Genomic DNA, 16,758 nt, shown 5'->3' on the forward strand with positions numbered 1-16,758 from the left:
TATTAAGCAAAATCGAAGGTAAGAATTTCAAGATTCATTTCCTTCTATTTTTGTTTTCGTCCATTTTTTTTTCCTTTTTGTTGTTGTTCGTTTTGATGGGAAATGAGGGTTGGTTAAAGATAAGGAAATATTTTGACGTTTGAATTCATGGTAAACAAAAGATTTTCCGGTCACAGATTTTATTTTTAATCTTTTGGATCTAGAAAATTCTTCACTACACCATTCAGTTTCTTGCATTCCAAGTTGATGAAGTTTTAGAGAGAGTGATAAAAACTTCTCGTAGACACATTCCGGCGATCACTTTCTCTTGTTTCTCTCTCTTTCATATTAACTTGCTTTTTCTTTAATTCGTTGCTGATTTTCTATTTTTAATTTTCCTTATTCTGAATTTGACTTTCCTTATAAAAACCACTGCCTTGATTTTAAGCATGAATTTATTGACTTCGTATGTGGGCTTCTATATGCTAAGATTTAATTGCTTCTACATTCTTCTTCTTTAATCGGTTGCATTAAACAATTCACATTTGCTTGCACCAGTATTTTTATTTTTGGATACTCAGACTCAGTAAAAAAACACTTCCAAAAGTTTGTGTTTATTTTAGATTTCGCAGGCTTATTAAAGTTCAAATAATTGATGATTGGTATGATTAATTATGTGTTCAGTTGTAGTGAAGGAGAGGAAAATGTCATCATCAAATTCTCCATGTGCGGCATGCAAGTTTCTCAGGCGAAAGTGCACGCAGGAGTGTGTGTTTGCGCCATATTTTCCGCCGGATAACCCCCAGAAATTTACCAATGTCCATAAAGTTTTTGGCGCCAGTAATGTTGCAAAGCTCCTCAACGAACTCAACGCCAGCCAGCGCGAGGATGCCGTAAATTCCTTAGCCTACGAGGCGGAGTATCGCCTTCGCGATCCGGTTTATGGCTGTGTTGGTCTTATTTCCATTCTGCAACATAAGCTCAAGCAAGTGCAGCTCGATTTGGATAATGCGAAAAAAGAATTGGCTCATTATATTGGGCCTTCTGCGATGTTACCAATAATTAACCACCCAGGATTCATGCATCAGCATCCGAACTTTGGGGCCTCGGCGTTTCAGGTGATGCCGTATAATATGCAGTCAATGATGGGGGTGCCGGCAGGACTGCCACATGGTGCGCTGATGATTGGGGACTCTCAGCAGCAGCCACCGACACAAGAGCAACAGATTCTTGAGGCACAGCAGTTAGCGGTGGTGGCGGCCGCCAGGGAGCAGGAGATGTTTAGGAATTATGAACTGCAGCAACACCAGCAGCAGAATGGTTTAGTGCGATTTAACAGTGGTTTTGATACTACAAGAGGGTCTGTCACCGCCACAGGATATAATAAAATGATTCCGGCCACTGCTGCAGCCGACATGCCGCCTGCCCTGGCCTTGGGTTCTTACGAAGGCAACCCTTACGGCCATCACATTCAGCAGCAGGCGGAGGAGCATTCACATTCTCATCACCCTCACCAGCTCGAGCTTTTGCCACACGAGCTTTTACTCCAGCAACAGAATGCTACAATCCATCATGAGACACAGCAACTTCAAACATCACTGCCACCGAGAGCCAGAAGCGACGAGGGCAGGAGTATTGATTCTTGATGTTAATTCAAAAATCATCTTCTCCAAAATCAAAGGCTCAATGCCCTCTGAGCTTTATTCTTTCAACAAACTTTTGATCCTGGTAATTCCTCCGCCCAGTTTTCGTTTATACTGTGACCTTTTCTTCACTCATCTAAGACCCTAGAGCATGTTTAAGCATAAGAGAAGCTACTAATGCCATGTTTCATAAGTTAGATTTCCAATTAATCAAAGAAGAAAAATAGTTTAAAATCTTTATTGTATTGTTTTGTACTGGATAGCTTAGATGCCCTAAATTCTTATGTATAGCGTGTTTTGCGTCCGTGCACTTGAGGGTTTTCTTTTCTTGTTCTTGTACGTCTGTGTGGTGATGGATGATTGCTCCGTATCATTAATGCTGGGGAGATTTGGCATCGTCTCTCTTAACATGAATATGGTTATATTCTTGCTGAGTGCAGTGGAAAGCAAAATTTACTATCTGTAGTATGGCTCAGCAGGAGGTTGGTTATGAGAAATTGTCTTTTCACTGCCCAGACATGTCACATTCAGTAATCATAACTTCTACCTATTAACCCTAACTGCCCTTTTCATGTAGGACGCTCATTGGTTTTTGCATTTCAATTTGGCAGCAGTGTATGAACCAGTTTTAGCCTAGCATCTTCCTTTAGCAGAAATTGGTACTAGTAATAAATGCATCAAATTTGTTTTCAAACTTTCACTACGAATATGAATTTTGGAATTAACTATTTTTTTTTTTTGGTTGTTATGGATGTGCATGTGGTGTCTCACCTAAAAAATACAAAACAACAAAAAATTAGCCCCCTGTTTGACAAATCATTATGTTTGGTGGGACCCATTAAATGTTTGGTTGAAAATTAAAATAACAGTTTTGCTATAAGTACACAAAGTTTTATAGAATTTTTTACTAGATATCAAGTGTTAACACTGCATTAGTCTGCTTTAATCTATACTTTTCCTTCATCCAATCCAAGGAAGCCACCTCTTTTCTTGAAAAATTTTCTCGTGAAATCATGGGCGGATCCAGAGACGAGTTGGGCTGTGCTATAGCCTGTTCCTCTAGTCCAAATGTCCATTAAAAAAAATAAAAAATTAAGTAAAATATTTTTTTTTATGTGCGATATTTTTTTTATATAGGTATTAGCCCGTTCTGAATTTTTTTTTGGATCCGCCCTTGCGTGAAACATCCCTATACCTATGGCTTTTTCCTAAAATAAATTGCTGGTCCAAGTGTGATAAATATGAAGTTTGACCAATTTAAAATTAGAAAAGCTTTACCAAACAAGAGCTAGATCTTTCCCTTTAAGTTTAGGATGGAGTAGGTGTGTGTGTTGCATTTGTTCCATTTACTGCATTGCCTGTCCAAATACCCCCAAAGAAATGTGTAGTTAAAGTCGTAATATCTTTCATAAAATAGAATTGTGTTATCCTTTTATTGCATTGCCTATGTTGAGTTTCAATCTACAATCCTCTTTAGCAGGATTACGAAATAGAAAACATTGACAAAAATCTGTGCATAGAACAAGAAAAAAGATTGGGTGGTTGAAATGATACGTGTATGTTATGCTTGAATGCGCATTCAAAAGTAATTTGTACTGGGCATTTTGGAAGGCACTATAAAGTCTAGTATTGGTTAGCCATTCTAGACTAATGCAGTAGTAGTGTCAATATCAATGTGCAACGCAATGTAGGCTGTCCGGCCAGGTGAAAACAAAATGTAGGTTGCGCTCTTTTTGATGTGTGAATTTGATACTGTCTTTAAATGCATGCATCCTTTCCCCTTTTTCCATCTTAATTGGGCATTGAAGAATTAGAGTTATGCCATTTTATCAGATTGATTTTATCATAATTGTGTCAGATTAATACTTGGCAACATTTTATTGGTAACTGAAAATTTTTTTTTGGGACAACTACCAATGAAATATTGTCAAGTGTTAATATGGCACAATTCTGATAAAATCAATTTGGTAATATAGCAAAACTCAGAAGAATTATAGTCCTGTTATATATCTAATTATTCTTATTTGTACGCGTTTGCAGCAAATTCATGGCGTACAAGAGAGAGGAAGGATAGAGGGGGAGAGAGAGGGTCGCAACCTAGTTAGTTTTCTTTTCTTTTATTAGCTCTTGGGATTAAAGGAGACAATTTTTACTCGATGGTACATTTTCGAATGTAGGAGTAGCGTTGATTTCAACAATAGTGTTCTCTTTCTGTTTACATTCAGCTGGTGCAGGTTAATACTTCCTTACACCGGCTGGCCGACATATTACGCATTTTTGCCTTATAATATTCTAACTTGCATGTGATAGGACTTTTCTTTTTCATATTTTTATTGAAATGTCGAATGCGACTCCAATATTTCTTTTTTTATCACTAGCTTTATATAAATTTTGCCTAAAAAGCGGAAAAAGATTGACAAAATTTGTCGTAGGCCACAAATGTTAAAGATTTGGTGCGGGGTTAAGGGTTCGGTTCTGGCTGAACAACTCACCTTCGGGTTAGTGTTGTTGATGTCCACAAGCGTGTGGGCTAACTTGGAGCTAAAGACGTTGATTCAATCTCAAGTTGTTGATGACTTAGAAATTTGTAAATTAATGGCTCGATAAATCCTGCTTGGTTATCATGAAGTAAAAGTATTTTAAAGAGTGATTATAACATTTTACTTGTTTATAAATAGATAGAATACGAGTCAATGTACTTGTAAATCATACTAAATATATGAATAAAAATTGATTTGATCCTTCTTAACCGGTAAATGAAGAAATGGTTTACAATCACTTGCCAAACATTAACAACATTCACAAATGAGTAGTTTGTTAAAATTCTTTAGCCTTTGCTTCACTTAACTCTCATGTGTAGACCTTATAGCTTAGTCAATGGTAAGTCATCATTTAACCTTTATTTTTACAGGCTAAAAAATTTGATCTATGCCAATGACTAATTTAACCTTTGTACTCGTGGATCAAGCTACACAATATGTGCTTCGTGAGCGTCATATTATTTTATCATTTTTTGGGTAAAAATTTCATGTTAAAATCAGACTTGTAGGATCACTATATAACATTATTGGATAGTCGACCATGACATTTTGAAACTGAGAATTATTTAACTATTTCAATAATGTTTACATTCAATAAAAGCCAAAAGAATTTAAGCAATAGTAAAGATTGGCATGTGCATGGGTGACTTGTTAAGTTAGAATAATTATTCTAGCATGACTTGGATCCCTTCAATTGGATGATCTATTAGGGTCTGTTTGATTGCGAAGATGGAATTTAGGTGGAAAGAAAATGAATTCCAGGGAATTGAATTACCTAGAAATTGTTTTCATGGAAATTGTAAATTATTGTGTTTGATTGTATAAATTTTTCACGTGGAAAATGTTGAAGTAAAAGTATTTTTTGATGTTCGTTTGACTTTGTTTTGAGTGGAAATTGTCAATTTCAGGGATATCCTCTTTTACAATTATTCCTAAAATTTGTTCCCATTGCCAACAATTAAAAAAAATAAAAAAAGCAAAAAAAATAAAAATAAAAAAAGGTGGAAAACCAAAAACCACCTATCCCCTAGGAAAAAAAAAGGTGGAAAATCACGCTTTAAGGTGTTGTACCTAGAAATTCATGGAAAATCAATTCCCTGGAAAATTTTGTCAATCAAACAGGCCAAAAGTGGAAGTTGGAATTCGAATTCCAAGTTCCATGGAAAATTTCGTGCAATCAAACGGAGCCTTAATTAAATTATTGTACTAGAAAGCTGACAATTTATTAAAACCAAGTATATATTGACTTACGAGTTTAAAAAAATTTTGTTTACGCCAACGATGGATATTCCTTGTTGATTTTGAGTAAGTTAGGATAAACACAATATGTGTGTGCGCAAAATAATATAAAAATAGGACCCAACCAAACACAGGTCGAGTTATATGCTCAGAAGATTGACTAAGCGGGGAGACAAAGTCGTCTAATCTTATTGTTAACTAATTTAACGTTGGGGGAGAAGGAATTGCAATAAAACGAGTATTTTAGCTTATATTTATTTATGTATTTCGTGAAATTCATAGATACTATTCACCATTTCATCATTTATTTTTATTTGTTTATAAACAAATAAAATAAATATTTATAAACACTTGCCAAACATGCTTTTAATAGAATATTAACAACATGCAACAACATCTTCAATACATTCTATAAATTGTAATCTACGTGACATTCGAGTAAATAGATTTGTAATTTATGGGGATATTGATGTCTCCTGAATGGACGGTTAAACAAAACAAATCAAGAATGAGTTCATGTTACGACTACAATCTAATATTTCTATCCCACACGTATCTTTTGTCAACATTAAAATAATTTGAGCCCCATTTTTAGAATAAATTTTGTAAAAATAAATTTTTTTTTTGGAGAATATATGGTTAAAATGTAAGGAAAAATGTTGGGTTTACATGCATAATTATTTTATTGAGTGAACGTGGTTGAAAATATTTGAAGGAAAAAAAAAGTTTTAACGAATGGGGTTCAAACAAGAGCTCACTAAAGGGAAGAGGAGAAAATAATTTAACACTCTAAATACAAAATTAGAACCTTAACCCTCTCTTTAAATTTACTTCCTTCATCGCTTGAATAATTGTTGAATCATTGTGTCTAACCGAGCTTTCACATTTAGATGGACTCTAGGCAATGTCTATTTTTTTGTTTCTCGTCAACAAATTTCTAGTCAATTTCAATGAAGATAATTTTTTTGACATTGTTTTTACTCATGTAATTTTTTTTAAGCAATTCATATTTACATTGGAAATGCTCTTAATAACATGCTTGTGAACCGAATATGGGTGGAGTTTTGAAAATAGTTCCAAAATGAAGTCAAGAGGTGGGAATTCTCTAATGATATCATGTGGATTGATTAAAAGTCCCATTTTTTAAAATTTTAATTTACTCGACCCGAGTAAAAGGTCTAGGCACTGTTCGGATTGAATTGATTTTGAGCTCAACTAAAAATCAAAAATCGACTTGGATTCATAATTACTACTTATTTGTTATCCACATACTTAGTGGGACTCACTATTATTTCTCTTATTATTCGTCAAGCAGAGGCATAGTAATGAAAAAAACCAAATGGTTAACATGAATAATGATATTTATCTGCATTATGGATGATCCTCGAGTAGTATTAAATGATAAAAACAATGAAGCGAGTCTGATATCTATATGCTTAATTGAATTTATCATTTCATGGACGTCTGCGTCAAAGGAGTAATCTTAATTTAACACCAGTCATGTGTAGAGGTGGGCATAAAAATTGAAAAGTCAACCAAACCAAACTAAGCTGAGTTGGTTTGGGTCGATTTGATCAATCGTGAGCAATTGGATGGACTGGTTGCAGGGAGTGAATTTAGGAGTTTGAGTCAACACGGGCGACCATTAATTATCTACCGTCGACCGCAATAAAATATTAAGAGTTCGTTTAATACCCATTTTTTGCCGAAAAACAAAAAATACATTTGAAAATGTGTGGCTAAAAATAAATTTTTTTTTTGAATCTGCATACAATATTATTTTATTGAAGAATATGTGGTTGAAAATAAGAAATAAAAAAAATGTATTTGAAAAAAAAATATGAATCAAATAAGGCCTAAAGTTTAAATATTAATAATTAGATTGTCCAAATTGAATATATGTAATTATGTTATAAGAATAAACGAACTCAACAAATGACATTGTTGCCAAGTTTTGTATAAAGAAAGAGCACGAATTCCAATATTTACAATTGAACTCGCATTACAACAGATAGATAGAATCTAACAAATATTATTTTATCAAATTTACTGTCAATATTTAATGGACGCCATAGCGGTCAAGTTTCCTATTAAATTTTCGCAAAACTTGTAGAATTTAAATATTATTGTGTAATACCTTAAATATAAAATATCTATATATATATAAAAGAGAGTCAAACATATCATGCTATCCCCCTCCCCACACACACACATATATATATAAGGTTAGGCGGTGGAATTTGATTGACTTTTATATCAATCCAATTCCATACAAATCAAAACCCATTTTCACAATACACAGGTGAGAGAAGTCGAGAATGGAGAGAAAGAGAGATGGAAGAGGAGAAAAAGAAAGAAAAAAATGAGAAGAGGAAGAAAAAAAATAAAATAGGAAAGTTCACCTATATTGTTAGAAAATAAGTTATCTACATTATTAGGCTTGAATTCCTCAATTTTGAAAGGTAAGTAAAAAATTACTTATTTTCAAGTTATGTTTGATTTTATAGTTGTTAGATTGTTAGATTAAATTCAATTTTATTGAAGGGGTTAAGTATGATAAACTATAAAATTGAGTAAAGTGAAAGAAAAACTAGTTTTAGTGATTAAAAAGACTGTGGAAATTGCTTAAACGTGAAATGATTAAGTTTGGGTACGCCTATTTAATTATTGAAATTATTTGAAATAATTAATTGTTTATTTAAAATTTATATCGTATTTCAGGCAACGATACTGATATCAGAACAGCTTACCAACCGGGTTGATTTTGTGAACATAGTATTGTGAGTGGAAAAAAATAAATATTTTTTAAAGTATATATAAATTAAATTTATTGTTAAAGTATGTGCAATTATATGTAATTATGTGTTCTAATTACATGGTTATTATGGAAATACCTTTTATTATGATACATGTGAGATTTTAAAGATTATATACGTTACATTGTGAATTGGAATATGAGATATGATTTTGAGATCGACCAGAAAAGTACCCGTGATTATAGAGTTCACTGAGGGGCCTTGGCCATGTTCTATACTACATTGAGGGGTTTTGGACCAGGGATGAAGGTGTCTCGACCGTGTACATATAGTTCACTGAGGAGTCTTGACCGTGTTCTAGAATTGATTATAAGAGGTCTTTGAGACCGACTTTCGTTCACGGAGGGGCCAAAGGCCCGTGGCGAAAGTTCTTAGCCCGAGGGGCGGATTATATATTTTAGTCAGAGGGTACATTTTTGGTGGATTTTTCAGTATGTTTGATGGATGAGATTGTAGCGTGGTTATCAGCCGATATTTATATCATGATTTTAAGATGATATTTTACGACCTTATGTGAATATTTCACTTTTGGTTATAATTACATGATATTATCTTGTGAATTATTAAATAATATGAACTCGATTTTCGATAAAAATATAAAAATATAATTATTTTAGAACTTCTTCACTCACTGAGCTATCAACTCATATACTTTCCCGTAATTTTCCTACAGGTGGAAATTGATTCTTTTTAGTTGGAAGAGCCTAATGATTTCCAAATGAGAGCTACACGACATGTTGAATATTGTAACTCATATTGATGAAGCACGAAGTAAATATTTTGGGTTCATCACATTATGTTTTACATAAGCATTTGATTTTGTTGCATTTTTTAAAATAACTCATATTTAGTTTCGGTGATAGATTTGATAACTAATCAACATCTATCATCGACGTATGTCATGTTTCGAGTCCACTAGGATGATTCGGGACGGGTCGTGTCATATTGCACAATAAGTTTGTTGTTAAAAATATTCGAACCCGGGACCTGCATTATATACATTCAAGTTCTGACCGAATGAGCTACAAGATGGACTTGAAAATAAATTGAATACTAGCAATATAACCTAAAACTTTAATCTATTGTCAACAAAAAAAGAAAAAAAAAGGATCTCGATGGTTCTGGTGAATCCAGCTAGGGCGGCTGCCCTAACTCGCCACTACCTAGATCCGTCACTCTGGTTGATGAAGTCGAAACCTTTCTGATATGAAGCCTGTATTTCTGGAATTACACAAAAAAATGTAAAATCGTATCATTCCACTGCCATACATAAGAAGCAGGATGATTTTATATTATTTTTCTCAACTAGTAGTATACCTGTAAATGGCTTTTGATTTCATCATTGGTAAGGCCATCCACTTTCATAAGTTCTCTTATCTGCTTTGGCGTGGCTGCTGTAACATGAACAAGATTTTAGCTCATTTTCTACTTTAATGTCGTCCAACTTTTAACTCACCAACACAAACAAACAAACGTAGGACAAAAGGATAATGCCACTCACCATGTTCTCCACCAAGCTGACGAAGTGCATTGACAAAACTCTTATGTAAACCAGGAGACCAACAGCGCCTCTGTTTTCTCTGCTGCGGTTGTGACCTTCCATGACCAAAATGACGTTTCGAACTCAAATCAAGTGATCCCACTTTAGCCACAGGAATTGACGGTGAAAGGTCTCTAACTGGGATAAATACTTTCTCTTCCTTCACTAGTTTGTTGAATGATACAGAATCCCCTGCTCTGTTTAAATTACACAAAACCTCAGTCTCTTCTTGGCAACTCTGCCATCAAAAATCACATTTAAAAGGTAAGAGTGTATTCGGTTTACAGGTTTCAGACAGTGAAATGCTTTGTTTTGGTATGGTATTTCTGAAAATGAAATTTTGAAAACAAGGAGAAACTTATAACATAGAACTAAAAAAATATTTTTGATGTTTTGAGCCTTTCCAAGGAGAACAAGCGTTTAAATAAAATTTTGTTTAAACCCTTGTTTTGTCGAGATAAAATCAAATTTTCAATAAATTTCGTTAAAAGTTGATGAAATATGTAATTGAAAAGTTGTGGGTTCCATGAAATATATGATTAAAATTAATTGTTAAATTATAAAAAATTATAAAAAAAATACTAAATAAAAATAGTTCAAACTCTTGATGATTATTTATATAAAAATTCAATAAAAATATTTAAGCGAATACATATACACGTTTGGCCCCCAATTATTTGAAATTTTAATGATTGTAATATTTTTTTTGAAGAATATATAGTATAAAGAAAAAATTTTGAGATTACATGTAATATTATTTTATTGAAAAATGTATAGTTAATAAGAAAAGATAGAGAGAAATGAATTATAATTTTAATAAGAGCAAAACAAATAGATAAAAATATTCTCAATTCACAACATTAATTTTTATTTTTATTTTATATATATATTAAACTCAATTTACTATTTATTTTTATTTTACCTATGTAGCTAGAAAAAATATTGTAAGCTTCACCGGTTTTAAAATATAATATAGCATGATAATAAATTAGCATAAAATTGTTCCATTTTTAATGAATAATCAATTCCATTGAAGAAAATGTCGAGTTTTTGTTCCCCAAAATTTCGAATCAAACATGTTTTTAATTTTAAAAATAATTTTTCAAAATGATAAATTGATCGCGTTTTTAAAAACTCTTAAAACAGGCCTTCGAAACAGAAAATTAAAAGCTAAAACACAAATCAAACGGGCCCTTAGCAATTGTTAAAAATCTATAGCCTAAAATTTTTAGGAGAAAAGAAGAAGTAAATTATTTTAAAAATCTTACTGATTTTGGGTGCAAATCAGATTCTTGATTTCTGGTATCAAATTGACTCTCGAACTGAAGAGGAGTGTTCCATAGCTGAATTGAACTCATCCAATCCTTCTTTTCACTCCAATCATTTGAGATTTTGGCTTCTTGATGTTCTTCTAAATCACTCTTCATTGGCATAAATTCCTCCATCACTGCTCCCACCTTTTCTCCCTTCCATTGCAACCCTTCCTCTGTCAATCTCTCAATTGCTACCCAAAAAATTCAATCACTCACATAAATGAATAATGAACAAATTAGACCATAAAATTCAAGAAAAAATAATAATACCTTCTTTTAAGAGGTGCATGCAGAGAGGAAGTTCACGTTTGAAAGCATCGATTTTTCTCAATTCTTCTTCCAATTCTTGTACTTGAATATCAAGCTCTGATTTCTTGGAAAAACCATCGATTTTTGACACTTGTGCATTAATATCTGAAATTTTTCTCGGTTCAGAAACTGAGCCCAACTGCAAATCCTCGCCCATTTTTCCCCCACGTTGGTTCAAATATATTTATAAATCTTTGTATATTTATACGTGTACAATGGGGAGTAAACTGAAAAGAAATGGTAAGTTGGGAAGTACGAAAAGATTCGATGGTGTTATTTTTTTATTTTAAAAAAAAAGAAAAAAAAGGTTGATCTCCAACCTTAAGAGTCCTACCGTCTCGCCTCTGGAGCATCGTGAGGGAGGTAAATCGCTGGATGTGTCCAAACAGGTCAGAGAACAAGAGTTTGCCCGTACACTAGTGCTCACAAAGAGTCCAATTTCATATCTCAAGAATCGAATCCTCACACTGCGACTGCTCACAAGATTGAGACTACCTTACTCCTGTTCATTTTGGCGTTCTGATAAATTAAAATCATGTCATAGTGAAATAATAGTTGACACAATGGTTAATATAATGACACGTGATGTTCTATCATTAAATTGTTTAAAACACAGTCATATTTTTCATCCAATCACAAAATACCACATACTCTTCTGTCAAACAATTTGTTGGAATTCTTCCACTAATGTGGCACTTTCCATTCAGTTAGGGGGTTGTTTGACAAACTTTTTGTTAAAAATAGATGTAATGTGTGGTTGAAAATTGATAAAAAAATGTGAATTCCGTAAAACATTTAAAATTGAAGTCTAATCCGTTAAAATGTTGATAAAATTTTCAAAAACAAAATGTTATTTTAATTTTCTCCAGAAAGGTTTGGGGAATAGTATTTTATTCAAAAAAATGGAAAGGATTTCAAGGAAAAACTTGTCTTTTATATTAAGAGTCCATTTCATTGCAAAGAAAGAATTTGAAAGGAAAGAAAATGAATTTTAGGGAATTGAATTGCCTAAAAATTATTTTATTGTGAACTGTCAATTATTATGTTTGATTGGTATACTTCTTCACGTGAAAAATATTGAAATAAACGTATTTTTGATGTTGTTTAGCTTTATTTTACATGAAAATTGTCAATAAAAGGGATAGAATTTATTGATATCGAGGATAGAATTTGTTCCCATTGCAAAAAATTAAAAAATTAAAAAAAATTAAAAAAATCAAGAAAATTATCTATTTTTTGGTGTTCATTTGACTTTGTTTTATAGAAAAATTGTCAATTAAAGGATTTTTTTTTTTTTAACAATTATGGATAGAATTTGTTTCCATTGTCCAAAGAAACATTGGCAGCCTACCTAGAAAACCAATTCCCACTTGAAAACCAAGAAAAGACCACTTTTCAATAAAGCCAAGCAAATGAATTCCATGAAAAATATTTACTATCAAACACTACCAAAATGTGGAAAATAGAATTTTTTTTCAATTTTCTATGAAAAAGATGCCAATGAAACAAGGCCTAACATATTGATTGTTCCTAAACTGCCCTAGGCTATGGGGATTTAAAAATGGGTAAAGATTTGGCGGCCCCCTTATCAGTGGCGGATCCAGAATTTTGAGTCAACACGGATGATCATTGACCGCCGATCGTCAACCCAATAAAATATTACGAGCTTGTTTGATTTCATTTTTTGATTTTTTTTTATTTTTGCATTTTGGGAAATAGTGATTTGATGAAAAATATGTGATTAAAAATAAGGAAAAGTTTTGAATTTCGTGAAATATTATTTCATTGAAGAAGATATGGTTGAAAATAAAAGTGAAAAAAATATATTCTGAAATAAATGGGAATCAAACAAGACCTAAAATTTAAACATAACAATTATTTTATTGAAATTGAACATATATAATTTTGTTAAAAGAATAAATCATCCTCATCAAATAACATTGTTGTCAAGTTTTATATAATTCCAAAGAAGAGCACAAGTTTAAATCTTTATTGTTGCATTAAAACAAGCTAAGATCTAATAAATATAAATTAGTTAAATCTATTGTCACAATTCAACGAGTGGTATAATGGTCAATCTTTTAATAATTCTAACAATAGCTCCAGGTTTGAATCCCCTCTTCCTCATTCGCTTAAATTTTGGTAAAAATTGTAAAACTAAAAAAATTGAGCAATAAAAGTTGATTTACAAAGGATCGAACCTGGGACCTACAAGATGTAAAAACCAACACCAACTAGGGATGACAACGATTCGGTTTCGGTTCGGTTCGGTGATGTCAAATTTTTTGCCATATCATAACCGCATCATAACCATGTAAATCGGTTCGGTTCGTATCTCGGTTCGATTTGGCTCGATTCAATTAATAACCACGAAAATAAATTATTTTTTATAGGTCCATCCGTCAAATGATATAAAACAATTTAAGAAAAGAGAGTCAATGAAAACAAAAAGACAATAATCCAAACGAAAATGCAAACATTATCCCAAATTCCAATTGCAAAATACCAATTTAACAAACAATATTATGAATATAACAATACTAAACTTTTCCTTCATTCTTGATTCTTGTGCATTGTAGTTACTTGATTCTTGCTTAATAATTCAAAAGTTTCAACCTTAACTCATATTCAATCTTCATTCTTCCCCACAATTCTTACTAGTATAGGTCAGCACTCAAAATTGATTCATATATAGTAAATAAGAAATGTAAGTAAAGAATATAATGATACTACATAATCCAGATAGTTTTAACTAAGATTTCAATAAAAAAATGTACCTCTTCATCAACTTCCTCATCATTAAACATTGTCATCCCTAATAAAAGAATTATTATTTTTAAACGGATAATCAGTTCAGTTTTGGTTCGACGGCATAAATATGATACCCACACCGCCACGAATCGGTTCATTAAAATCAAATAACATATCCACCCCATTGCACTATCGATTTGATTTTTTGCGCTCCATTCGGTTCGGTTAATCGCGATTTTTGATTTTAACGGTTCAAATTATCATCCCTAACACTAACCAACTTGGCCAGAAATAATATTTGAATGTAAAATGATTATCAGATATATAACCTAAAAAATTCACCTATTGCCAACCAAAAAAAAAAAGGCTGCTGGCGGATCTGGCAGAGCGGCCGCGAGCAGGTGTTGGATTCACCACTGCCCCTATCAAGCACTATTCTTAAAAAAAATAACGTTTGAAAATTGAAATTAGGACAATTGTTAGTATTGAAATATCACATACAAGGTACATTCTATGTTAGTATTGAAATAATCAAACCTTGATAATAGATGGTCATCCTGTAAATTAAAATAATCGAATTTAGCTACAATTTAAGACCATTGTTAGTAGTGAAATATCACATACAAGGTACATTATTTTCCAAATATTATCTTAGAATCGACAATCTCAAAATCTTAACCTATAAATTAAGAATAATTGATTAATCTTGAGACGATGCTCGCAGGATCTATTTTCCTTCTTCTTCCCCAATGCATTGAATGCCAAGATGCTATTATAGACATCTCCAAATTCTGATTCCTAAATTCTGATTGGATAAAGTAAGACTAGATTTGGCGTAAAATTTTCATGATTTCTACAAATAAAACGAAGGGTTTTGCATGGCACACGATAAATTTCTTTAGCATACCAACATTTTTGGGTGAAAAATCAAAAGACTATTAACACAAACAAGAATCATATTTCTTGATGGTCCTTGAGGGACCTCACAGCACAAGATTCTCACACCGTAAACAGAATAAAAAAGACCCCTCCTCTCCCAACTTCTAGGGTGGCAAATGGACCGTGTTGCTCGCAGAATCAACTCATTTAATTGGATCGATGGACAGTTCGAGCTCATTTTGTATGTTCGCATAGGACTTTGATCAATTTATTGAGGAATCTATGAGAGACGTGAGTTATTTTATTCTGAGTCTAATTTGTAGATTACTTAAGGATAAGGACTCTTGATGTGATGGATTGAATGTGTTCAAACCAGCCGTAGCCTGAGGCAGACATTGTAAGACACAGGAAATATGCTTATCTCAAATGAAAGAATTTTTTCACATTATTCCCTTATCTTCTAAATAAGAATTGTCTTATGAATTTAACAAGGAATAAAGAATCTAAGGTGACTTCCACAAGCTAAAACGAAATTCCATAATCTATAGTACGACAAATAAAGTCTCAATTGATTTCTCTCGACATAATTACATGTGTTTCGCGCGGGTTAGTCGCTAACAATTAAAAGGGATCAGACGATTGTGTCAAGGACAAATCTCTTGAGACAAAGTCCCAAAAAGGGGTGTTCTTTTATTGGCGATGACTTTACAATTGGAAATCAAAAACAAAATGCCTCCAAGGGGCGCAAGCACACGAGTTACTGAAAAAAAGTGTTTAAATCTAAGTTAAGAAAATTAAAATTACATGTTCTCTGTTCGAGAATTTTTGATTCGGTCTTTTGCTCTATGTCTTTTCTCCCTTCTATACTTCATGGACGATCTCTTTGTGATCAACCGCCTAAAAACTGCTTGATCGTTCTACAACTGCCCACTTTTCTCGTAATGGCCAACTTGTCATGAAAACTGCATTTTTTAACTGCTGCCATTACTTTTCGTCATTCAACCGCTTTCGATTGAATTCCTTGAATCGTGGAACGTGATAGGGTTGCTTTAATAACTGCTTTGATAACTGCACTTCTTGATAACCACAACGCTTTATATTTGTTAAGACTTTGGGCGACTTGAAAGTTTGGGCGAGAATAGAGTAACAGCTCTGGGCGACTGCATGGCACTCCATTCGCTCAGATTCTGGGCGACTTGCAAACTTGGGCAATGGCGTTACCGCGTTCTTGGGCCTCCCTATTTGGGCCTTCATCTTGAATTGTTTGATTGAGCTTCGTTCTTTGGGCTATCTGATTTGGGGATCCTCCAATTGAGCTTCATTCCTTGGGCCGTTCGATTTGGGCTGAATTTTTATATGTCAACAATATGACGTTATGGATACTTATATTTCTTCCTTGGAAGTAACGGTGCACGCCATTCTTTCAGATAATATAATATTTACTAGCATTTTCTACTAGGATATTTTTCTTCGATCTTGCTAAATGTGTTTCCTTGCACTCAAGGCCCTCTATTTCTAAACTCTCTGCCGCTGGGCCACTTCGCGAAAGAGGTATTCGCACTTGGCCTAAATCTGATGTAGCTTTCCGTAGGTGGCATGCTCGCCTTGTGGGCTATGGTCCTACTAAGGCACTTTTTGATAATGTTAGGATTTCTTTGTTAGAAATCTCTATTCGTCCCCCTACTTTTGATTCAACACTTTTTTCGATTGCTTTGAGTTTTTGGTTTTCTGAGTATAATGCCTTTATTT

At 33.0% G+C, this 16,758-nt stretch overlaps 2 protein-coding genes across 3 annotated transcripts; one reads left to right on the plus strand and one right to left on the minus strand.

The window, feature by feature from the left end:
- Nucleotides 1-6: 6 nt before the first annotated feature.
- On the plus strand, nt 7-3,929 carry LOC111410357 (LOB domain-containing protein 36). 2 transcript variants are annotated; one of them, XR_002705674.1, is made up of 3 exons: nt 7-18; nt 664-1,707; nt 3,663-3,929. XR_002705674.1 is itself a non-coding variant. In XM_023040649.1 (2 exons), the coding sequence occupies exon 2, from the start codon at nt 684-686 to the stop codon at nt 1,623-1,625; it is 942 nt and encodes a 313-aa protein (XP_022896417.1). In that variant the 5' UTR covers nt 7-18; nt 664-683; the 3' UTR covers nt 1,626-1,862. The 2 variants fall into 2 exon arrangements, 1 of the variants encoding a protein (XP_022896417.1); XM_023040649.1 differs by lacking the exon at nt 3,663-3,929 and having other exon boundaries at nt 664-1,862.
- Nucleotides 3,930-9,252: 5,323 nt separating this feature from the next.
- Nucleotides 9,253-11,536, minus strand: LOC111411015 (transcription factor HHO5-like). The gene is made up of 5 exons (XM_023041592.1): nt 11,341-11,536; nt 11,026-11,261; nt 9,719-9,995; nt 9,535-9,611; nt 9,253-9,438 (listed from the first exon to the last, which is right to left on the minus strand). Exons 1-5 carry the CDS (start codon nt 11,534-11,536, stop codon nt 9,352-9,354), a joined length of 873 nt encoding a protein of 290 aa, XP_022897360.1. The 3' UTR covers nt 9,253-9,351.
- Between the last annotated feature and the right edge of the window lie 5,222 nt (nt 11,537-16,758).

Source organism: Olea europaea, chromosome 15, assembly GCF_002742605.1.
Source record: "Olea europaea var. sylvestris chromosome 15, O_europaea_v1, whole genome shotgun sequence".
Lineage (NCBI taxonomy): Eukaryota > Viridiplantae > Streptophyta > Magnoliopsida > Lamiales > Oleaceae > Olea > Olea europaea.

Coding starts and splice junctions, on each gene's coding strand:
- LOC111410357 (XM_023040649.1), top strand. CDS start 684: ATGTCATCATCAAATTCTCCATGTGCGGCATGCAAGTTTCTCAGGCGA.
- LOC111411015 (XM_023041592.1), bottom strand. CDS start 11,536: ATGGGCGAGGATTTGCAGTTGGGCTCAGTTTCTGAACCGAGAAAAATT. Junction 9,996..11,025: donor CTGATTTGCACCCAAAATCA/GTAAGATTTTTA, acceptor TTTTGATGGCAG/AGTTGCCAAGAAGAGACTGA. Junction 9,612..9,718: donor TCAGCTTGGTGGAGAACATG/GTGAGTGGCATT, acceptor TTCATGTTACAG/CAGCCACGCCAAAGCAGATA.